The following is a 23,563-nucleotide window of genomic DNA, read 5'->3' on the forward strand; positions in this document are numbered from 1 at the left end:
GCCGCCGCCGCCGCGGATTGGCTGTCGCGGCCGAGGGGCGTCCCGGAGCCACGCCCCGTCCCGCGGCGCCCCCTGCGGGCCGCGCGGCGCCTGCGCAGCGGCCGCGGCCGTTGTTGTGGAGGGGCCGGTCAAGATGGCGGCGGGGCAGGGGGGCGGCGGCGGCAACAACGGCAGCGGCAGCGGGCCCGGGACGGCGCCCGGCAGCGGATCGGCGGGGCTCGGGATCCCCGCGCACCTGACTCTCTCCTTCTCGTCCGGGCCGCACTGGGGCGCGGCGGCTCTGCCGCAGTCGCACACGGTGCGCAGCCTGGAGCGGGCCCTGGAGGAGGCGGGCAGCTCGGGCATCCTGTGCCTGAGCGGGAGGAAGCTGCGCGACTTCCCCGGCAGCGGCTGCGACCTGAGCGACACCACGCAAGCGGGTGAGGGGGCCCCGGCAGCGGCGGGCCGGGGCTGCCGGCGTGCTGCGGGGCCGCTGCGGCCCGGCGCTGAGGGCAGGGGCCGCGTAGCCGCTGCGGTGGCCGCCGGGGCCGGGCGGTGGCGGCTGCGGGGCCCCGGCGCGGGGATGCAGCGGGAGGGTCCCCGGTGGCGGTGGCCGGGGAAGGCTGTGGGACAGCCGAGCGGGTGCCACGGGAGCGGCCGCTTTGGTGAGCAGTGGGGAGCCCGGGGTGTGAGGGCAGCGGGGGCAGTGGGAGGCTCGGCCTTTGGGCGGCTCTCGGTGCAGGCGGCGGGACGGGCTGTGGGGGACGTGGGGCTGCCGTGCCGGGGCTGCCCCGCTGGGCGCTGGGCGCCGGTTCTGCGGCGTGAGTGTGGGGCGAGTGTCCGTGTGCAGGTGCGGGCTGTGAGCGGCGAGCCGGAGGTGCCTTGGGGAGGTGGGGGCCGAGCGGCTCTGTGTGAGCGTGTGCGAGAGCACAGGGCTGTGTGTCTGTGTGTGAGTGTGTTAGGGCCCGGGGCTCCGTGTGTGTGTGTGTGTGTGTGTGTGTGTGTACAGGGCTGTACCGGGGCACAGACACTCCCTGCACCGCCCGGCCGTGCGTGTCCGAGCTCTCGGTGGTGTGCTCGGTGTTCCGGGGAGAGGAGGACTCCGTCCCCCCGGGTGGTGGGCTCGGGGCCGGCGCTGTGGCTGTGCCCGGGCTGCCGGCTCCGGGGCTGTGCCGGGAGGGAAAGGGCTCCGTATCGCAGTCTGTGTGCTTTCAGGGAACAGGGGCGGTCTCAGGGAAGGGGGCATTTGTCCCCGGTGTTGGTCCGTGGCTGCTCTAAGAATGGGGAATTGCAGTGGTGTGCGGGAGCGGGGTGTGCAGGGTGAGGGGAGCGATTGAGTTTTCCCTCGGGGGAACGAGAGCTCGGTGTTGTGGTTGGGTTCCACCTTCAAAGGTGTCGGATCCCTTGCAGTAGAAGCTGTATCGCCTGGGGTATCGCGGTCCCAGTTCAGCGGGAAGATGGTGCCAAGTGCAAGGGATGTGTGAGCATCCAGCAGTGAGCGTGGAGAGCTTGATGTGTTCACTGTGTTGGTAAGTGCTTGGATCTCGTGAGTGTGGGCTCGGATTTCCCCAGGCTTTTAGGTGAAGTAAACATGGAGGCATTTTTTTATTCGGTTCCTAGAAAACAAAGGTACATTTTTCACGGAGGTTCTCTCATATTGTGTCTCATCTCCATTTGCTAGTGGGTTATTTTGCTGCTGGGGTAGTTGCTGAAAATGGAGCATTTAAAACAATATGCTCGTCGACAATATTACTGAGATGCCCAGGATCTTTTGTTCACAAATACGAATGGCTTTTGAAAATGTTGTTTGAGTGAATTAATGCTGGGGGCGGGGGGATTGTTTTGGGGCTTTTCTTTCCTCATGGCTTATGAATAGCTGGCATATTGTTTGGAATAGGAGATTGTCCACGGTGGTACCTGGAAATCAAAAGAGCTTCCACGAAATAATGGAAGCTGGGGTTTTCCTTGTAGTAGCATAAAAATGTATTTAGCAATGTTGTCGGTTACTGCTTTGTATAGATATTGAATAACCAAAGCACTCAGAAAGAAAGAAGCATTGTAGGCATATAAGTAATCTGTTATTAAAAAGACTTTCTGTATCCTGAACTTGGAGCATCAAGGGTCTGTACTTTTTGTTTGCTTCTAATTATTGCTGTGTGCATTTTGGTAGGTTGCTTTTGTCCATTTATTTTGAATTTCAGCATTTGAGTCAGAGTTGTCTGCAGTGATGTTGTCTCTCTGTTTTAGTGTGTAGGAAAGCCCAGGCATTCCCGTCAGGATTGAATTGTTACCGTGAGTGGTGGTGTGAAAATGTTTTAAGGGCTGTCTCTGGCAGAAATAGCTTTATTGCTTGCTGCTCTAAAATCCTGTACTCAAATAGTTAATCTGTGTAAGTACCACCTCGGGAGAATCCTGATTTAATGTAGTCCTGGTTTATGAATGAATCCCGGTGAAATACAAATTTCAGACATCTTTCAAAAGATGCTTGTGAACAAAAGACCTGTAGTCTGTATTTTGACTTGATCTGTAGAAATTTTTGTCAAGTGGCTAAACGGTTTTCTGCTGGTGAATCATGGACATCCTTGACAGTGTCAGTGTGGCCCGGAGCTGGATGGGGAATTAGCAGCTGCCTCAGAGGCAACAGTCATGCAATTATTGATATTTCTGTAGCAGTTATCCCTCTTTCACATGCAAATATCCCTATGAACAAGGTTCTAGACTGAGGCTGAGGCATAGGAGGAGATGGGCGCTTGGGTCACAAATCTCTGTAGAGTTTCACTTTCTGTTTTAAGTCAGCGACTCTGAAATTCAATTCTGTAGTACTTGAAACAAATACTTTAAAAAACAGCCTCTGGCCATTATGGATGTAAACAGTTCCTTTTCCATATCACCAACCCTTAGGCAGTAGGATCTGCAGTGTTACTGTAAACCCAGAATATTCTATCTTTGTATCAGTAAAGTCAGCAAGAGCTATGTTGAAGCACAGCTTCTGTTGATTTATCAAAAATAGCTTGGGATTTTATTTTGCATCTAACTTACATAATGGCTTGCCAATACTTGATTTGCAAATACTGAGGCATGCTTTTCTGTATTCCAAATGATGCGTCTAAAGCATAGTGACCCTAGCTGGCTGTTTAGCTCTTTTTGTTTGTTTTTAACTGTGAATTGTCCTTACAGCACTTTGGCCAGAAAATCCTTACTTTATTATTTATCTGAATTTGTCTTCTGGCTCCCCAAACAGATCTTCGAGGAGAAAATAAAATAGTAATTCTTGAGATATCAAGAGATGTCTTGAATATTCCAGTAATTTTATGTGTAATTTTGCTTCTGTCTGTATGAGCAGCATTAGGCCCCCTGGCAGTTAAATAGCTGAGTCTATCACATCACTGTAATCACAGTCTGCTTAGCTGGAGAGTTGTGTGTTTGCTGTTTTATTTTTTAAAGCTAGTTCAGGCTGACAATATAGCACAGGAACCTGAGCCTACTTGTGCCTTTAGCAATTTGCTCCCTTTTTACTGAGTACCTTAAAAAAAATCAGTTTTGTAAATACAAAAGGTGTGACCAACAGCTCCAGAAAAATGCAGTAGTGCCATCAGGCTCATTTCTTTATGGCTTTGTCACAACAGCTTCAATTCCCACTTCTTAATTATGAGGGAACTCCCAGGCAATTTTAAGTAGGTGAATGATTGCCTTTAAATAGATGAATGTTGAAATTTCTCCTCTCTCACCTCTGCTTCCTCCCCATAGCATGGAGTGACACCAGTGTCCCTCAGTATCACCTGGGAGTGAGCCCTCCTGTCCTGGCCAGTACCAGGCTTGGCATTGTTACAGAGGCCGTTGTCACCTTTACTTGCATGTCTCTCATTTTTTTTTTTATATCCTTTTTCTGGCCCTTCTAAGCTATACTGTCACTCAGGTGATTACAGATTAAACCCCCAAGGCTTAATATTGAGTGTGAAATGCATAAGAATGTTAATTTGTAATGCAGTTCTGCCTCTACAGTATGCACTTCTAAACCAATTATATCTTCTTTTCTGAATAAAATTAGTTCTGTTGGTGGAGTCAATTTTGATTAAATTGAGAAGAGCGGTAACTGAAGAGCAACAATAAATCCAATATTCACCTAAAAAATCAGCATTCATATATGATGTATATCCTAAATCCCGGTTACATTCTGGAAATCAAACATTGCAAAATGTGGCTCTTCAGCAGCATTTCCTTCAGATTTCAACAAAAAGAGGAACACAGATTCTATGTTTTTTGGGGGAGAGGAGCTGGTGTTTATGCTCTGAAATGCGTCTGATGCAAAATCTGGAAGCGACACGTTTATAAACAATGATGGAAGTTTTCTGCAGTGTTCTCACAGCCTGGCCAGTGTTTAGGCAAAGCGGAAATGAGCTCTGTGTGCTTGAGGCTTTCTTGCTGAAGGCCACTATAAAGGATCCTTGTTAAGGATACTTGGTGTCATGGGCAAGTTCAGTTCACTGACTTGAAGTTAAAGAAGCTGATTATTACTATTTGCCTGCCTAAAAGGATTGTGTTGTGAAGAATACCACTTATATATTAATTTAATATTCAAAAACCCCAGTAAATTTAGTGTTACGGTCTTATCTGTAATGCTGACCTACAAAAAACACGCAATGTGTAATTCTTTGACTTTTTACTGTCTTCATCCATCAAAATTAAATTTGCCATTGCATTGACTGTTTTGTTTTGTAATACCCAACTCTAATGTCTGTAGTATTTCTGTGTTTGATCAACTAAGGAACTTTTTTTTTTCTATTTGTTACTGATTATTTGCAGAGGGGGCAAATAATTTAGATTGCGCATTGTATTGCAAAACCTTGTAAAGAAAAATGGAGTAGTTTTTGCTCCTTGAGATACTCTTTGGTGAAGTGTGTTCTCCCGTTTCAGTTGTGCAGCTTTGTTGGAGCTGATTCAAAAGTACATACTCATACTCCCAGAAAGGTTGGCATTTAATGCTGAAATCTGTCCTTAGCAAAAAGGTAACTAAATCAGGGCTGAAGGCTGGAGCTCCACAGAAAATGTGAAGTTATTTGATACATTTTTTTTCCTGTCATGAGTGGAATGGTAGTGGGAAGAGAATTCTGAGTTCTTTGGTTTTTTGTTGTTATCCAACAGGCTAATATTCATCATTCTTCCAGCCTGGGGTTGTTTGCCGCTTGCTAGGAGAATGAGAATGTGCTGACAGGTCTAGAGAAGGTCACACACTTCAGGTGAAAATAAAAAATAAAGTCTTATTCTCTGGTACAGAACTAAAATAGTTTTGTGCTTGGCAGACACGATTATCACAAATGTGTTTCCAGGTGTCAGTGTATGACTTCTGAAAAAAGAGTTGTGTAGTTAAAAGGCTTGAAGGGAAGGAACCATGAGCTGCAGCTCACTGGCAGCTGAGCAGCAGGAGCAAATCCCTGACCATCTGGGTGTTCAGCCAAACACTCCTGCCATTTGTCACTTCAGCACCCTTCCCACAGGTGGAAGCAGGATGTAGGGATGGGAACTTGTTCTGTTCAAGACTGACCTAGGACTACAAGGTTTCTGAGAGTGTTTGCTTCCAGTTGTTATATTGACTAATGAGAGATACTATAGAATTATTTTTAAGCTAATAGAAGAGGCTGCAGCTGTTCTTAAACACTGCCATGAGGTCTGGCCTGAGTAGGACAGGGTCAGAGGGAGGCACCAGCCACTAAGAGCAGGTGCTGAAGTTCCAGCAGGGGCCTCCCGGTCTCAGGAGAACATGCTGGAATTGTTGCTAGACCCAGTTCAGTGCTGGTTTTTTTTCTGCTTTCATCTTAGTGCAGTCGCCTCATTCTCCTCGCCTTGTTGTCCAGTGTTCTTTGTCTTCCAGCAGTTTAAAATGTCAAAAATGTTTCTGCCTAGTTTATCCAGTGACAAGCCATTTTATCTGTGCAAAAGATAAGTCATGTAGTAAGCACTGATTACTGCACGTTGGTTGTAGCTTGTCTCATGTCTACTCAGATTGTGAGTTCATCAGGACAAAGGCTTGGATGTGTGTTACTGAGCATACAGAGGCTGGTGGAAGTCTTGGGAATTTTGTGTATATTTGACATAGTCCTTAACAAATGCAGGCTTTGCTTCATTGCCAGATGAGGATTACTTTCCCTTATGTTACTTGTTGGTGAAACAGAAATTTGGAATTAAAAGCTTTTGAAGCCAAAAAGGAAATTGTCGGAATTAAACCAGTGGTCAGTGATGGTGAGTTTAGCTGGGAGGGAGATGCCCTGTGCTGTAATATGCCAGCTTAAGAAATCTTGCTGACTTGTCAAGAAAATATATTTCACTTTTTTTGGTAGTAAAGCATTGTGACAATTATACTCTAGACTAAATGCTGAAGTGCCAAAACAAAAAAGCTTCCAGTGGGATTTTCTGCTTATTGGTTCAAACTCTAAAAGATTTGTGGAGCCAAGGCACTTCTAGTAGTGGAGAGGAAGATAATCCTTGACATGAAGTAATGGATTATATCCTTTTGACATGGCATGTGAATTTACACCTTTATGTGCCAGACCGAGGAGTGATCCTGGTGATGTGTTCCTTATTTTCCATTTAAATCATGCTGTGCTAAAATAGCCGAACACACTTCAGAGTTGGAGCACTGTGTTAGCTTGTGTTGGAAATGTCTGGATCTTTCTGCTGTTGCAGCATGGTGAAGAATTCCCTGAACTCACCTGTTGAGTTCATTCATGTTGCAAAACGTGGAATATGTGAAATTCTCTTGAGAAAGGATGTTCTTTGATCTTTGTGTACTTTCAAGCCTACTCAGTAAAGAGGGAAGTTTAACCTGTGAAACAAATAGGAAAAGACAGGCAAACCCTGTGACGTCCAGGTGTTAAAAAAACCAAATTACTGGTTTAAGAATTGCCTTGTTAAGATGTAGGACTTGAGAGGCTTCAGTGATCTCAGATGTGGGGGCTGTTAACAAGGCTTGGGAAGGAGGATGTGACACTGATACTGGGCACAGGGAGTGCAGAATTTATGGGCCACAAGGGCAGTTGACAGAACTCCCAAGATGAGGATATAAAGCCAACTCAGCATCTCTGCTGAATCAGTTCTGAGTTGATAAAAGGTAATTCTGGCAGGGGGAGATTGCAGCAGTGACTGATAGACCACCAACCCAAGCAACCCACAGACCCAAACAAATAGAGACTGGGCACATGGACTAATTAGTGTGAGAAGTGAGAGAGTCATTAGTGGATAGAATATAGAATTCTGATTGCTGAGAGACCTATATAACTTGTAGCCAATGAACACTAATTCCTTTCTTTGCTAAAATGTATAAATAGTGAGAAGTTTTGATAGTTGGTGTGCTTGCCTTGTGGAATACCCCAGAGCACCCGGGCTTGCACAGCTCTGAAATACGTGATCAGTGCCTCTCTCAAGCGTGCTTCTTGCACCTCAGGTAACAAATCTGATTTGTATATGGACAACAGTGGCATTGCTGTGCAGCAGATCAGCACCAGCATACCTTCCTCAGTTGTTCCAACCTTAAGATCAGAGTTTCTGGTTTAGTTTTTTACTGGTACAGATTTCAGGAAAAACCTCACATACCTGAATCAATGTGTGGTGAGCAGAGGCAGCTTACATGAAAAACAAGAATTGCTTGAACCAAGCAGCCGATTTAGGCATGTTCAGTGTAGGTGCACCCAGTGTAGACTGGGAGATTTGGCTTAGGGTGGGCTGGGATAGTGAGTTTCTTAAGGCTGCTTTGATTTCAGACCAGTGTGCTGGATCTCAGTTCTTTCTCCCTGGTAGCAGAAGTGTGAGAGACAACCACTGGTCTATTCCAGTTACAGAAACATTTCCTTCGTGTGGAAGAACTCTGGTTCAGTCTGAAAAGATGTTTTATTTTTTATTGAAGTCTCTAAAGTAGTAAAAGTGTATTTTTTAGGAAGGATTTTGTTTTTCTTTGCAAGTGTTGATTAGCATGAAAAGCTAAGAACTCAGAACCTGTCAAATGGAATTTCTGGTTCCTCTGTACTTGAGAAACCTCAGTTATGTGGTTGTGTACAGTTTCTTTGTCATTTTAATGGCACAGATCGGGTCTGTAAGTAAACTTAGGGGTGGGGATAACCATGAAGCAGATATTTCCTACATCTTTAGTTGCTGGATTTCAAATCTAAGTACCATTTAGATATCTGTTTGTAATACCTTTTCACAAAACCAGAAGCTGTTCCATACTGTCAAACACCCAGCTGATAAAAGTTGCTTGTAGCCACCTCGAGTCCTGGGAGTGTTTTTTCTTTCTTTTAAACAGAAGACAGACTGCTTCTACTTGACTTCAGTATACAAAATAGATAAAAATCAAGTTAAATATTGCAACATAAGCTTTTAAGAATAGACTTCAAATGTACATTGCTTTCTTTGACAGCTTGTGGTCAGTTTAGTTTCCTGAGAGCTGCAGGGTTTTGGCAGGTGTTCTCAGCTTCTTTACTGTGCATAAGAGCTGATGGGTGCTCTGTTCTGTGTTGTCCATCACCATTGCTCTTAATGTTGGAGAGCAAATGTTGATTTGTATGTGAAATTCACAGTTACATGGATTTATAGATTTATGGTGCTGTAATTCTTGACTATTCTTTGCCAGTAAGTTCAAAATTTTTGGTCTCCTTTGCAACTGTAATGGTTGCTGGTTTTAACAGTATGGGAAATTATTCTACATCTGGATGTATTTTAATTGCTCAGTACTTCATTTTGCAACATAAGTAAGTCTGAAGAATTCTGATATTTAATTATTCGGGTTTCTTTTTCCTTTGAAGGGAAAGCTTAAAAAACATTTCTGTGTTTACCAACACTAGTCATGCATTAAGATTGGAACTGGGAAACTACAAGTAGATGTGTAGATTTTGAGGGAAATGCTAGAGGGACATCCCATTTGAGGTGAGCTTGGGAGGCTTAGGAGTTCCTTTCTCCTGAAGCTCTTTCTCTTATTTGTTGAGAAACTGTCCAAGGCAGGAAGAGATCTGTCTGCTGTGACTGACCACAGAAATGGCACTTAGCATGAACAAACCAATTTAATTGTTTATGTAGCAAAGTTTTCTTCACTCAGTGGTTTGTGGACACTGACAGCTTGTGCCTCCTGGAGATTCCACATGCAGGTGTTTCTGTAGTGTCTGAGGCTACTTTTTTCTTTTCATCTCATCAAGAATCATCTTGCATCTGACAGACAAATTGACTTTTACCCGTGTTTTGTGTCGTGACCTCAGATTTATGTTTAGATTGACTAAAAGAGTATCTTTGGGATTGGGTCTGAACACTTGTTTTTAAGCATCTCTTGTCTTCTGTAGGACTCATTTTACAGCTGTTCTTAAGACTTTGGTTGGCTTAGCCTAAAGCATTGCCACAGATAGATAGGAAAATCTATGTGTGATGAATTGGGAGAGCAGTTCTGGGTTTGTGGGGGTTTTATGATCTACTTAATACAGTTTTAGAGCAAACAAAAGCCTAACACAAATATCCTGGATCAGCAACATATTTTTATGAAAAATATGATAATATGAAGATGAGGTTCAGGTGTAAATGTCCTAGCTGAGCCTTGTATTTCAAATCCAACATGAAGTGTATGTAATATGTGAATATAAAAGGGATTGTACTGGTTTAAATAAAAGGCCAGTCTGTTGTATCAGCGTGTTCCTGATGGTGAGCAGTACTGCATCCTTAGGGAGAAGTGCAAAACCAAGGCAAATGTGATGTTAATACTACTCAAATACCTGGCTGCACACTGCTGTAACCTGACAGCTTGAGCTTTTTGTTCTCCCTCTTGATCATGCCTTAAATTTATACAAGATAACATCTCACTTCTTAGAGGTTCCCTTCCAGACTGATTTCCTAAAATTCTTTCCTTTTGATCTTTCTATATATTGTTTTTTAATCACTGTCTTACAGGAACTAAAGACTTTTTCTGTGAAAGAAACCAAAGGGCAATTGACTTCTTCCTATTTTTCTAGTTCCTCTTTCAAAGTTAACCTTAGTAACAGTGTACTTCTCCCTTTCATTGTTCCTGCAGAGGTGGTGTATTGAAATACCTGTGATTCATGAGAAGGCATGGCTGCTGTCTTCTGTTTAGTCCTCACATAACACTCCCACTGAGAGTTTTCCAGTCTAAACTGGTTAAGCAAAGGATTCCTATAATCTCACTTGTAGAGGAGTTGTCAGCTTAAATCATCTATGATTCTGCATTTAGCAGCTTTCCTTGCTTCTCCAGTTTATTAACCCTGACAAAGCCATTCTCAAGTGCTAGCAGCCTGCTTTCATTTCAGGTGAGGTGGAAGCTGTCTTGTTTTATAGAGGAGCACTTTGTTCCTCAAGTTTCTTCCTTTTTTCAGGCTGTATTTTCTTGGTCACCTGTTGTATTATTAGTCTTTAAAAGGTACCTAAATTGCATAAGTTTCACATCTACTTTTTTTTTTTACCACAATAGACAATACTATCTCATAAACTACTTGCTTGTTATAAAAACATTTTTGGAGTGGAAATCGTTCTTTAGTTTGAATAAAAGTAGCTTTACTTGTTGTTAAAAAGCTACAAGTAGATCCAATATGAGAATATTGTGGAAAACTATAGATAGTCAAATCTTTGTCTTCATAAAAATCTGAGCCAACCCCTGGAGCTATTCTAATGCTGTTTTGCAATGATGGAATGACAAATTGCTTGGAACAGAAGTCATGCTATCTCCCACCTCTTTATTTATCTTTTTTTATTTTATTGTTGAGATGTAGTCAGTGTAATTTCATATTTTAATAGGATTTCTGTGTTTGATAATAAAAAAGTGTAATCCTTGCCATGCAGTGTCTTCCAATGTGTTGTTTCCAGAGAAGTGGTTTCTGCAGTAAAACACAGATAAAGTAACTTTGGTGTGTATTTTGATGTGCAGCTGTGTGGGTTCAGTATGAGGGCACACTGAGGAGTTCCAGCCAGAGTGTGCTGGTGTGATTTGTGTCAGGCAGGCTGGAAACCAGAGCTGGATTATGTTCCCTGTGGAGTAAACCTCCCTGATCCACCTCTCCAGAGCAGAGAGTTGGTGCAGCCTCTGCTTGTTGGCTGGCCTGCCTCTAGATTGCATTTCTGCAGAAGAACTAGCAAAGCTGTTTTTAGGGTGAGACTTGCCCTGATGTGTGGTTGAGGTGTGTCTGGAAGGAAACACAGCCGGAAAATTCTTGTGGTGCCCTTGAGTCTTACCTTTTAGGTCCAACCTACAGTGCTGCTCCTGGGATCAGGGGCTGTAGGCTGGGATTCTTCTCTTTTGTGGACTAGATCTTTGTACCAGCCTTCAGTCACCTTTCCAGCTGCTGATAAAACCAAATCAGGAAGAAGCTTAAAACTGTGTTTTTCAGATGGGGTTGTGTCAAAGACTTCAGCATGTGGTGGAGGTCGTAGAACTGGGCCAGCAATAAAACTTTGGGCTTCTCTTCTGCATGCAGGTGTTGGTTGCACTCTGCTGAGTATTAGAACAAGAGAGCATTTGTTTAAGAAGGGTTTTGCACAAAACTTTCATGTGAAAGCTGTCAGTTTTCTGTAACATTTTGAAAAATGATGTAGTGAAAAGCAGAAAATGAATTTCACTGGTTGTGAAAACTTTCTCAAGCATGCTAATTTTTTAAATAAGCTTTTTAGGTTTTGTTGAGATGTTCAGTTTTAGTTAACTTTATTCCATTTTTTCTCACAGTTCATTAGGAACTTGGGAACATATTTTTCTGCCTCTTGCAGGTAGAATTTCCAGAATTCTGCATCAGTAGTGGATACCCTGATTTATGGGAAGACTTTGTGATACTTAGGCTTGAGAATGTTTTTTAGAAATAATGGAGTGACAGCACACAAAATTTCACATATTCTAGACTTGAAGAAGTAAAGTTAAGGCTCCTGCCCAAACTAACTCGGCAGGAAGATGCTGTTTCATTGTACCCAGTCCATTTTGCTTGCTGGTCACCTGCAGCACACTGTGGAGGCCAGTTCCTCTGCTCAGCACCATGAAGTGTTCTCTGCTCAGCTTCCCTCTACCCTTCTGTCCTGCAGCTCACACTGGTGTGAGCAGGGATCCTTTAGGTGAGCCTTTATTCACACTGGGTGTCTGCCAGGTGAGGTCCTGCCTCTCATCCCATCCCTCCATCCGAGTGCTGTCTGTGCACTTCCTGAAGGCACATTCTGTCCTCTTTGCCAGGTTGGTGATTCCAGTGTTGGCCCTGAGCAGTGCTTCTCATGGCTGGTTTGCCACTTAACTTCAGGTTATTGAGCTTTGAACCTGACAGTGACTTGGGTCCAATTTTCCAGCCCTTTCCTACGCTTTTTGCAGAACTGTTTGTTCCAGTGATAATGTGATGGGAGCTAAGCAGAAACAGTTATTCCATGTGAGTGTTAAAAACTGAGAACTAAAGCTTGAAATAGCAAGGGGTCTGTATTACTTCTCTGTTAAAAGAGTTTGTTCAGCATTTCTGAGAAACCACATCCTTTTGAAATGTCTGAGGTTGGCAACCAGAGTTCACTTTAGAAGATTAGGCAGTTCTCAAGTAAATATCTCTTTCTTCCAAGGTAGTTTGGTGGACTTTTGGTGGCACAGGTTTTGGTAGTTTAGCTGATAATTTCCAGGATTCTTGGGTCACATTTCATTTGTATTTTCTGGTTCTTTTCAAGGTTTCATATAGTCACAAGTGCATTTTATGCATTTTGTAATTTTGGTAATGCTCTGAGTGTTTTGGTAATGCTCTGTTTTGTCATGACTCCTGCATGCAGATTTGCATAATGCAGTCATGCATTGTCAAGAATTGTGTTTCCATGGACAGAGATACTGCCTCTTTTTGCTTTTAGGTCAGGCTAAATCACACCTTGACTTTTATAGATAAATACTTGTGACATTGGTTTTTGCAACTTTATCCTCTTTTTAGTTAAGCTACAGATGTGTAGCTGGAGAATGTCAGCTACTGTGTAAGGATGTTTCAGGAACTTGGCTTTAGCATTGCAGATGCATTGTACAATGACATTGAATTCTAATTTAGCTGTCAAACAGGAGAAATAACACTGGGTTTCTACCTTGATTTATTTACTGTTGTGCCTGGAGTTGGAGGGGGAGAAACCCAAGAATTGCGCAGAACAAAGACTTGATGGAGGAGGGACAATCATAATTGATATTCAATGTCATTGTAACTGTAGGTATGTAGTAAGAAATGTATTTTTGAATTCCTGTCACTCTTCTACTTTCTGTTGTAATCGCAGATTGAGCAATAATCTTTCACTATTTTAAGGCTCTTTTGTGTATTAATTATATGCGGTAGCATCTGGTAAAACTGAATTATTTTACACTTCTTGCAACACCTTAATTTTTTAGGAGCATGACAAGAATAACAGTGGGTACTTTTGTCTCCTCTTACTGCAGGGAAAGTCTTGACTAAAAAAGGAATTTTTTTCCCTCTTTGCTTCTAGATCTTTCAAAGAACAGATTTACTGAAATTCCTCCTGATGTCTGGCTGTTTGCACCGCTGGAAACTTTAAATTTGTACCACAACTGCATCAAATCCATTCCAGAATCTATTAAAAACCTGCAAATGCTTACATACCTTAACATTAGGTAAGTAAAGGTGGTTGATTTTGGTCTTTATATAACTTATCTCCTTAGAGAGTTGGCATTTTGCTTCATCAGGTCATTGTGTGTGCAGAGTTTTCTTTGTTTCTGAAGTTGTGTAGACAGACAGTGTTCTGAAACTACAGCTATAAAAATTTGCTGCTGTCAAGAGGTTAAATTACTCGGGCCAGAAAGTCCTGCTCATTTTGCAAATCATTTACATCCACTCCTGTACTGCTCTTTTTAAACTTGGAAAACATATGGTTGGATTTTGTCACCAGAACAGAGGATGGATATGAGCTCTGCAAGGAGAGGAATCTAGAAAACTCTCCTGACCCTGTTTTCCACAATATCCTTGTTTCTTAAATTGGCTGCATCAAATCCGAAACAGTTTTGTCAGTTAAGAGCTATTTAAATCCCCAAGACCTACTGTGTCTCAAAATCTGCAAATACCAGTTCTTACAATACTAATTCGTAAGTCATGTGCTCTGTCACAATTTTAAAGAGGATTAATATGCTACAAAACCACAGTATTTTCTGAAAGAAATACGGCTTTTCTTCAGCACCATTTCTCTCTTGATGGTGTTTGAGGTGCTGAATAAATATTTTTTTACACAGGAATGCTGTGTAGTTCTGACTCTTCTTTCAGGAGTCCACTCTCCTGACAATCCTTTGCCAATCTGGCTTTGTACTCATTTGCTGTGCTTCTGCCCAAGGGCTGATTTTGCAGAGCAGGGACGTGTGGGCTGTAGCACTGGAGAACAGGCTCAAATCCTGCTCAGGTGCTTTGTTACAGGAGAAAACCACTCTCACGTCCTAATTTGGGCTTCAGATGGTGAAAGAAATGTATTGTGCATTTCAAAGTAAAGCAGGCAGCTCCTAAAAAAACCCCAAAACCTGCAAAACCAGAGGAAATCTACTTAAGCAACATGAATGACTGCTTCATTGCCATGTTTTTATAGTCAGTTCAAAAGAAGTTTACTTGCATGTTGTATTTTTGCTTCTCATGCCTTCAGCCAAAAAAAGCCTGGCATATCTGCCTGAAATGTAACATAAATAGAGACTGAATGCATACCTATATAAATAACTTATCTGTATTGCTCACCTAGAATTTAACAGAACGAATACATTGCTTTTATAAGGGTACTGTTAGAAATTTCCTTTCATTTTATGGTGTGATGTTGCAGTTCTATAAACTGTAATCATGGAGAAAATATTTTAAAAGCTCTAAGATTTTTTAGATTAGGAATACAGTGCTCTGAATACATATCAATTAAGCACTAAAACTTCTGATATTTTTCTTAATGTAGTATGAACTCAAATATCAGCACTTAAAAGTAACTTTTTTGTAAAAAATAGAGCTAGCTATACCTAAATCAAAATCAACAGATTTTTATTTTTTTACTTTTATATGTGAAAGGAATAGTTTTCATATCACATCTGAACAAGCCTGTGTTCCAATGGCTTTTTAAAATTTACCATGTTAGAAACATTTTATGTGCTTCTGGCAGTGGAAGTCCATCAGTGTGGGTCATTTTTCAATGTAGATTTAAATCCAGTAGTGGGTCACAGTGTATTTCATGTGCACGTAGCAGGTAGACATGCTTGCAGCTGGAAAGTAATATATGCAGAAGAAATAGATTTTAATTAAGGCTTACTTTCCATCCTATTGCTCAGCAAAATAATTAAATGTTCAGGGGTTTTTATGATGGCTTAGGAGGGCAATACAATATGGCATGAGAAGCAGTGGCATTATATAAAGTTCTGGCTTAGCAGACTGTCAGGTCAGGTGGTTCTTCTGAAGGTACCAGTAGGATCAAAGCAAGTGGCAAACATTATTTCTTTTAACATATTTCTCTGTACATTTTGGTATTAGATTCTGTCTGGTGAAATGGGGATCTAAAATTCACATAGCTGAAATAGGCTGTGTCTGATAAGGAATTTGTGATTGACATTGTAGATGAAATTGTAATAGTTGGAGAAAGTCACCTGAGATGGGAGAAAAGTTGTACAATATTCATAAAAAAGATTCTATAATCCAGCCTTGCTTGTCTCTTTTTCTTGCTTTCAAGTCGAAATCTTTTGTCAACATTGCCAAAATACCTGTTTGATCTTCCACTGAAAGTTCTGGTTGTTAGTAATAACAAGCTGGTCTCCATTCCAGAAGAAATTGGAAAGTTGAGAGATCTGATGGAGTTGGTAAGTACAATTGTGAATCTTGGTAGTAAGTACACTTGTAAGCACTATATATATTATATATTCGTTATATATTCAATATAATAAACTATTAAAATTTTTTTGAAATGTGGAACTACAACATTTAAATTCAGTTTCTATGTTTTATTGATATTTTTTGGTTTCTTTTTCAAGATAGTCAAACCCAGAATGCATGCTTGATGATGATTAAGGACATAGTAGAGAGAGTTTCATTCCAGAACCTGTGATATACATGTTTAGAACATAAGAAGGCTGGAAGGATTCTGTGTAATTCTTTAATCACTCTGGCCTACATAAATTCATATTAAATTACTGTCAGAAATAGCTGCAGTCTCTGCTGACGTGATGCAGCTTTGTCACCCTCTAGTGCTTGTATCCAAAAAGCTGGGGAGTCTGCTGTTGCTGTTGTACATTTTTTTTGGTTTATGGGTTAGTTCAGGGTTTATTAGGGAAAAGGAATTTTTAGAAGTGGAGCAGAATGCCAGTCAATTGGCAGCAATAGCACAAGAAGTTTTTCACAGATCTGGGAACTACACCAGGAACTCCTGATTCCTAAGCTGCAATATTCATTTCAAACCCAGTATTTCATCATTCATTGATTTAACTTCTTGAATTGAATTTTTGGAATCACTAAATACTTCAAAAACCAGCAAGATCTATTATGATACATCTTCTCCATGGAAAATCCAAGATAGTTTGATTTCTTTTCTTGGATTTCTTTTCTTCTAATAATATGCTTTATAATAGTTTTGATTGCAGTATTCCTCTGTGTAATTTCATTTAAGATGTTGATTTATTAATTATATCTTTCTTAGGATATTAGCTGTAATGAACTTCAAGTTCTTCCCCAGCAAATAGGAAAATTGCAGTCACTTAGAGAATTGAACATAAGAAGAAATAATCTCCATATGTTGCCAGATGGTGAGCTACTCATCTTCTTTCCATTGATGTAGGCAAATTGGGTAAAGTGTTAAGAAGATAACTGATTCTTTTTTGTTGTTGTTTGCTTTTTTCCCTGAATGCAGAATTAGGAGACCTTCCCTTGGTAAAGCTGGATTTTTCTTGTAATAAAATTACAGAAATTCCCATTTGTTACAGAAAGTTACGTCACTTACAAGTTATAGTTTTGGATAACAATCCAATGCAGGTACCACCAGCACAGGTTAGTATTAACTACAAATTTTTTTTTCTGCACACAAATAGAGAAATCTGCATTAGGATCTTAGAGGAAGCTGTTCTAATTTATACCAATCAAGTTTTCTTTTTGTTTTCTTAGCTGTATTTCTTGTATTTCTCCTTTGGGGGTGTTGTGGCTGTAAATGCAGTGCAGCAGGTATTTCTTGAGCTATATTCTCAGCACACATGCTGTGTAATTAATTAAGACTTCTTTTTTGTTCCTGTGTTTCCCAACAGATCTGTTTAAAGGGCAAAGTACATATATTTAAATTCCTCAGTATTCAGGCGTGCCTCAGAATAGATAAAAAACCAGATTCTTTGGATCTTCCATCATTAGGTAAAAGAATCCCCTCCCAGCCACTCACAGACAGGTGAGCAGTGGGGTTTCTGAGTATAGGGAATATATTTTGAAAAGGATGTTTATGGAAAGTGAACACACAAGAATGAAAGTCTTTCATTCTTGTGTGGGTTTTTTGTGTGTTGTTTTTCTTAATGCAGCATGGAGGACTTTTACCCCAATAAAAACCATGGACCAGACTCTGGCATTGGAAGTGATAATGGGGATAAAAGGTTGTCCACTACAGAAGTGAGTATTTTTTCACTGTTGGATTTGTAATTTCTGATTTTTTTAGAACTTTTTCCTTTGTATTTTATATCATTTGAGAAATACATCAGTAAGTTGCATTTAATATTGTTTCAGTATGTTTCAGTTGAGTTTTAACCCTTAGATTGCCATATCAGACACAAATTATTTATCTATTTCTTTAACTTTTCTGGTTAAGGGTGAGTCTAATTAATATTATATGATGGGAATATAGGAAATCATATATTAACACCGTTTCCATGTCAGTTCTGTACTAAATGTGAGTGTCTTTGCAGCCATCTGATGATGATACAATCAGCCTTCACTCCCAGGTGTCAGAATCAACAAGGGAACAGACACTGAGGAATGACAATCATGTAATGGGAAGTAAACTCGATCCACAGAAAGGTAATACCAGTTGTGCATTTGTCATTTTAGGTAACAGAGATACTTTGCTTAGGTAATCTAATGTAAGGAAATGGCACAGAATTACAGGATCATGTGTTGGTATTGTATTTTCATCAGTTCAGAAAACAATGTCGTAATCACAAGCAGAAAAGGCTTGAGAAAAAGTAAAAAAAGGATTCTTTCTAGCTTAAGAAGGCACAGTTGCTATATTTTACCTTTATGTGATGTTTTTCATACGTACTTATTTGTCTCAGGAATAACATTTGGTCAAGGGAATTGTTCTGATATCTTTCCTCTTGTTCTTAAATCTTCCCTAGACCAGGAGACGTTTGACTACATTGATCCGAACGCAGAGGAGGGAGCTCTCCCTGAGCAGGGAGATGCACATATTGGCCCCCTGCTCTCCTATGTCAAGGTACCAAAGACTGACAGATCAAAAAATTGTTCAGGAGCCTTGATTTTTTTTTTCTTTTTCCCCCCTTAGTTCAATTCTAACTTTTTTTCATTTTGTTGAAGGAACGGGGAAAACATCCTGAGAAATCCCAGAAAATAGAACAAAATGAGGACTGGGGAGATGAAAAAAGGTAAATCTTCCTGGTCTTTTTGAGTAGGTTTTACTAGTAGTGGCAGGGATGATAGTGGGGGTTTTTAAACTCCTTGCATATGGAGGAAGTAATCCTCATATTGAACAGTGTTCTTCTTGGACAGAGAATGAGCTTACAGGAAGCAGTGCTTAGTTACTGCCATAATGAGCCATTTCTGTGCCTTGCTTCACTGAAATCAGGCAGGTAACTAATGTTTGATTTTTTAGGCTTCAGAAAGAGCAGCTGGTGGCTGAAGATGAAGATGAACTCAAAGAAGTGACTGACTTGAGAAAAATAGCAGCTCAGTTGTTGCAGCAAGAACAAAAACACAGGTATAACAGTATTAGTTAAAATAACTTCTGTTACTATTTATTTGTTCTTTAACCTCTCCCACACTCAAAAGCTTTTGACACCTTGTTTTGAGAACAGTTTTGTCCAGCTGCTGAAGAGTGAAGTGACAGGCTCTGTCAAGGTGCCTGTCCTGTGTTCCTTGTCTGAATTACACAACCTCCCTGAAGTTTGTGACTGGTTTTTTTTATTCAGATACAAGCTAATTTAGGTGATACTTCCTAAATACTGATCTTGATACTACGTCAATATTCTCTGGACTGAAGAGGAAATTTGTTTGAACATTATTCTGTCAAATGACAATATCTATGTATAAAAATAAATCATTTCAACCACCTGCCTTTCTCTGCTTCATTATGGCCATCTCAACTGAGCAGTTCTTGAAAAGGAGCTGTGGAACAAGCAGCAGATTAAAGGAATGTCATAGAACAAATTAGCAACTGTGTAAAATCAACAGAAGGGAACAGCTAGAGTCACATAGAAATGGCCAGGGTGATGTAGGAACAGTTTCTGATCTGTTCCTTTACCAAGCAGGCAAATGCTGTAAGGGTGCTTCAAGAGTAAGCTCCTCTGAGAGGTGAAAGCTGTATTTAATAGTAGTCCATTTACTAAAACAGTTCCTAACACTCATTCAGTATCCCAGGCTAAAGGGTGTAAGTTTGTGTCAACTTAAATACTATTTTCTTTCCTTTCAAATTTCTGTGTAATTATGAGACTCTGCCACTTTGCTTTTAAGATAGTTGAAATACACATGAAGCCCTCAGAGAAAGTGAGATCACAATGCTATGAATGGCAGGGTCTTAGAAATTCACCAGCATTTTGTATTAGGTAAATGTAAAAACAGTAATGTGCACATGTGAAAGATAAAATAGATTTTTGCTTGAACTCCCAGCCCTGCATTCAAAGATTGATTGTTGCTCATAGGGAGGGGGAAAATAAGAATGAAATCTTAATGCTAGTGTATTCTCAGTACCAAAAATACTGCAAATAAGGCCAAGAATGCATAATTTTCTCCTATTAAAGAAGAGAGAATGAGGGTGTTTTTCTTATATTAGGTTTTTATATGATGGCTATTCATGTTGCATGAGGCTCTTGTTTGACTTATTTATTGTTTGACTACGTATTATCTAATCATCTGAAATGCCAAGCCACTCCTGTTCTGAAGCGCTGCAAATTGAATTTTACTTGTCATATGTTGTTGTGTCTTAATGCAGTGGTCTTGCTGATTGTTCTGCTTTGTCTTGATTTATGCAGATGTGCAATCTTAATAGTTTTTAAGTTTTACTTTTTAGATCAGCATTTATGTTTTAAAGTTTATGTATCTTTAGGGACATGAGCTCAAAATTACCTCTATTAGAGAATTTAGTCCTGATTTTGAATCCAGGGGTTTTTTTTAACCAGCAGTAAGAATATTATTTAGTATTTAGTGAAGATACTTCTATGCTTATTTGTTGAAAATATGGTCAATCAGTGAACAAAACCCTCAGGGAAGTTAAACATCCCAAAATAATTCCTTACTAATCACGCTTCTGTTTGTTCAGTGTACGTTTTTGTAATATTATGCAGTCTCCTCTCCTTTTGCTTGCTATGCTAACGACTTCCCTGTCCTCTCCCATCAATCTATCCTGCTTCCTCCTCCCGTCTTTGGCTTTGGTGTGCATGAAATGTGAACACAGACGAAGGCCACTAAGCTATAGAACTTCATTCAGTGAAAAGCTCTTCCAGAGGACCAGGGCGGCAGGACGTGCATCAAGGTATAAAGAGTTCAGATGTGGACAAAAGAAAGGCTCTTGGCCATTCCTTGAATGAAAACAGAGTTAAAGGGATTGGCTGAATTTAGCCTAAGATGTTTTGTTATCAAAACCAGTTTGCAATACATTCTTTGTTCTTTAGGATGAAATATTAATTAAGAAAGATATTTAATTAGTCAATTCTCAGAAGAGCACTTTGAATCCAAACCTAAAAGCTTTTCTTCTTTAAGTATACAACCTCAGATACAGGACCTCAGGCAAAGTGGTGCTTTTAATTTTTGGGGATTTTGTTTGTTTGGTGTTTCTGTGTTGTTTGTTTGAGGTTTTGGTTTTAAAGTGATCATTTTCAAGTTAGCATTGCCAGAGATAATTTGTTCTGCGTTTGACCCATGGTGGAAATATTTGTAACATGAAAACCTCACTAGTAACATCAAAATGGGATTTAAGTGTAGACTATACTCAAACATGTAGGTGTTGAATTAAGTGATTTCAGAGTTTATTACCTTAAAAATGGAAGCTGTGAAACTTGATCTGGATACTCCTTGTCTTTTTCAAAGGACAGTAGGGTTTAGATTTTCATTGCTTCCAAATAAGCTTGTCTGAATTTCCATCAAAATTAAGTCTGGGTTCTTACCTGGCAGCAGTGATTCCCTAAAACTGTCTAAATCCAGAAGAGCAGAGCTGCAGTCACAAAGCAGAGACAGATGTGAAGTCAGTGGACTGCTCTAGAACAAGTGGGAAATAAATCATCTTTGTCTCACTTGCACAGGATTTCTGGTGTCTTTTTACATTTTAGAGATTTGAGGTAGTATTTGCTTGTCTAAACTTGAAGATAGCTAACCTTAAAATTACACTATCATGATTTCCCTTCATTTGTCTGTTAATCATTGCTATGTTTGCACAAAATCTGAAAGTGTAAGTGGCTGAGAAGAGATTTCCACTCTTTAAATCCTGAAGCTTGAGAAAATATTTCCCAAGATCATTTTTGGTCTTGTCATTGCCTTTTTCTCTCATCTGGTCAAGCACTTTGGAGTAGATGTTGTGCTTGCGTAATATAGAAGTAGAATATATAAATATATGGTGTTGGGTAATTTAGATTTTAAACATTGTGTGAGTTTTTAGACCTCTTTCAGAGGATTAATTTGTGTGCTACCTCTGTAACAATAGAATTGGTGTGATTTGTAGGCATCATAAGTAGGAAATTAATTGCACTTCTAGAAGAGGTGTCCTATGTAAGTTCTTAGTTCACACATCAGTCAGATCATCAGTACTTGGCCCATAATTGACCTGTACAATAAAAGATCTGGATTTAGTGAATAATAATATGAATGGTTGCTGAAATAGTTGGACCATCAACACCACACTTGAGTGTAACTTCTGAACTTGAACTATTTCTGCTTTCATGTTATATACTCTGCTTTGCATTGTATTCTCTGGAAGACAGTAATTAACATGCCTACAGCGACTCTCTCCAGCCTCAGGTGAACAAGTTATTTTGCCAATTGTCTGCTATTTGGTAAAGTCAAATTAATTTTCTTCACTGTTTTTACTTAGTTAAAAGCTTTCAAGTTCATTATTCCACAGAAAGTTGAAATTTCTGTAACTGGGCTTGCAGCTGCCAGATGCTGCACTTACTGTTACTTCCCCGTCAATAATCTTCAGTTTTTAAACAGGAACTTTCAAATATTACTGGTTTTGTTTTAGGAAGTATAAGAACATACTTTGTTTAAATAACTTTAGTTCATGATGAACTCAGTCATAAATTAAATACATGTTGCACAGAAATGGTGAAAAGTAGCTGAAAAGCATAAGTGCATATATGTTAGAATTAGTTTGAGTATTTTTCCTTGTATTTCATACAATAAGTATAAAAAAGGAATAGCCTGTATTATATACAATCATTGCATTTAATTTAGTGTCAATTTTGGTGAAGTGTTGGACCAAACTGAGTCTAATTTTTTATTTACTTATAGTTGTTGCTTGCTACAAAGTCTCACTGGATTTCTCATTGCTTTCGGGTGAAGACAAAGCTGGTTTAAATAGGGATTCTCTGTAAATAGTAGAGGCTTTAAAATAGCAAGTTTATATTCTGGATTGATAACCCATGCTCTGAATATTTTTTTTGGTTTTACTTTTTTCAGGCTGTAGTATAAATTAATTCTGGAATACCCCCTCAAAAGTTAGTTTCTGAACACAAAATACAGGAAGCAGATGAGTGCAGCAGACTGAGTGCAGCAGACATTTACAGGCTTAACTTTTACAGGCTTTAACTTTTACAAGTTACAGGCTTACAGGCTTTACAGGTTTACAGGCTTAACTTCTCATAATACCATTAAACTGAAGATCACACAAGGAGGGGTTTATACTCTAGATTAGATTACTAAGCTCCAAGTTATCACAGTAATCAGAGAAGTTAGACTGAAAAATCATCAATCATTTAAAGTTATTGACTGTACTGCACTACATAATGGTAAAGAAATATGTAAAGGGGCCTGTTCTAGTTTCTTCCATTGAATGGTTGGTTGTCTTCTGATAAATACGTTCTACTTCTCAATATAATTCTGTGTAAAGACTTCCATCACACTTCTGCATGTGAAGTCAGTGTCACAGTGTAATATTGCTACCTTCAAGAGTTCAGAATTTATATTCAAGATGGTGCTTACTTGAAAACATTTAGTTTTAAGTGTTACTGATAGTTTGGTTATTTTTAACATTTAAAACATCCGTAATAGCTCATCATCTTCCTGTGCACGCACACGGGGTATGCATTTGCTCCAGATGAAAACACCTTTCTGCATCTATGTAATTTTAGGCTGTTTGCCATTTAAAAAAATGGAATTTCCATTAAATTCTGCATTAAATTTTTCATATTTCCAGCTTCCACCTCATCTGTTTACCTACATTTCCTTTGCACTTGTGGTGTTTCTTTCTC

At 40.0% G+C, this 23,563-nt stretch overlaps 1 protein-coding gene across 1 annotated transcript in view; it reads left to right on the plus strand.

Moving 5' to 3' along the window:
• Positions 1-94: 94 nt before the first annotated feature.
• LOC136370591 (leucine-rich repeat and calponin homology domain-containing protein 2-like) overlaps positions 95-23,563 on the plus strand; it is a 37,660-nt gene continuing 14,191 nt past the window's right edge. Inside the window, exons 1-11 of the mRNA XM_066334093.1 lie at positions 95-419; positions 13,426-13,570; positions 15,637-15,763; positions 16,597-16,702; positions 16,807-16,943; positions 17,195-17,328; positions 17,456-17,543; positions 17,837-17,948; positions 18,266-18,363; positions 18,465-18,532; positions 18,760-18,864. Of these exons, the coding sequence (XP_066190190.1) occupies positions 134-419; positions 13,426-13,570; positions 15,637-15,763; positions 16,597-16,702; positions 16,807-16,943; positions 17,195-17,328; positions 17,456-17,543; positions 17,837-17,948; positions 18,266-18,363; positions 18,465-18,532; positions 18,760-18,864 (1,406 nt within the window). The 5' untranslated portion in view covers positions 95-133. The remainder of the gene's footprint in view (positions 420-13,425; positions 13,571-15,636; positions 15,764-16,596; positions 16,703-16,806; positions 16,944-17,194; positions 17,329-17,455; positions 17,544-17,836; positions 17,949-18,265; positions 18,364-18,464; positions 18,533-18,759; positions 18,865-23,563) is intronic.

Source organism: Sylvia atricapilla, chromosome 21 (genome assembly GCF_009819655.1).
Source record: "Sylvia atricapilla isolate bSylAtr1 chromosome 21, bSylAtr1.pri, whole genome shotgun sequence".
Taxonomy (NCBI): Eukaryota; Metazoa; Chordata; class Aves; order Passeriformes; family Sylviidae; genus Sylvia; species Sylvia atricapilla.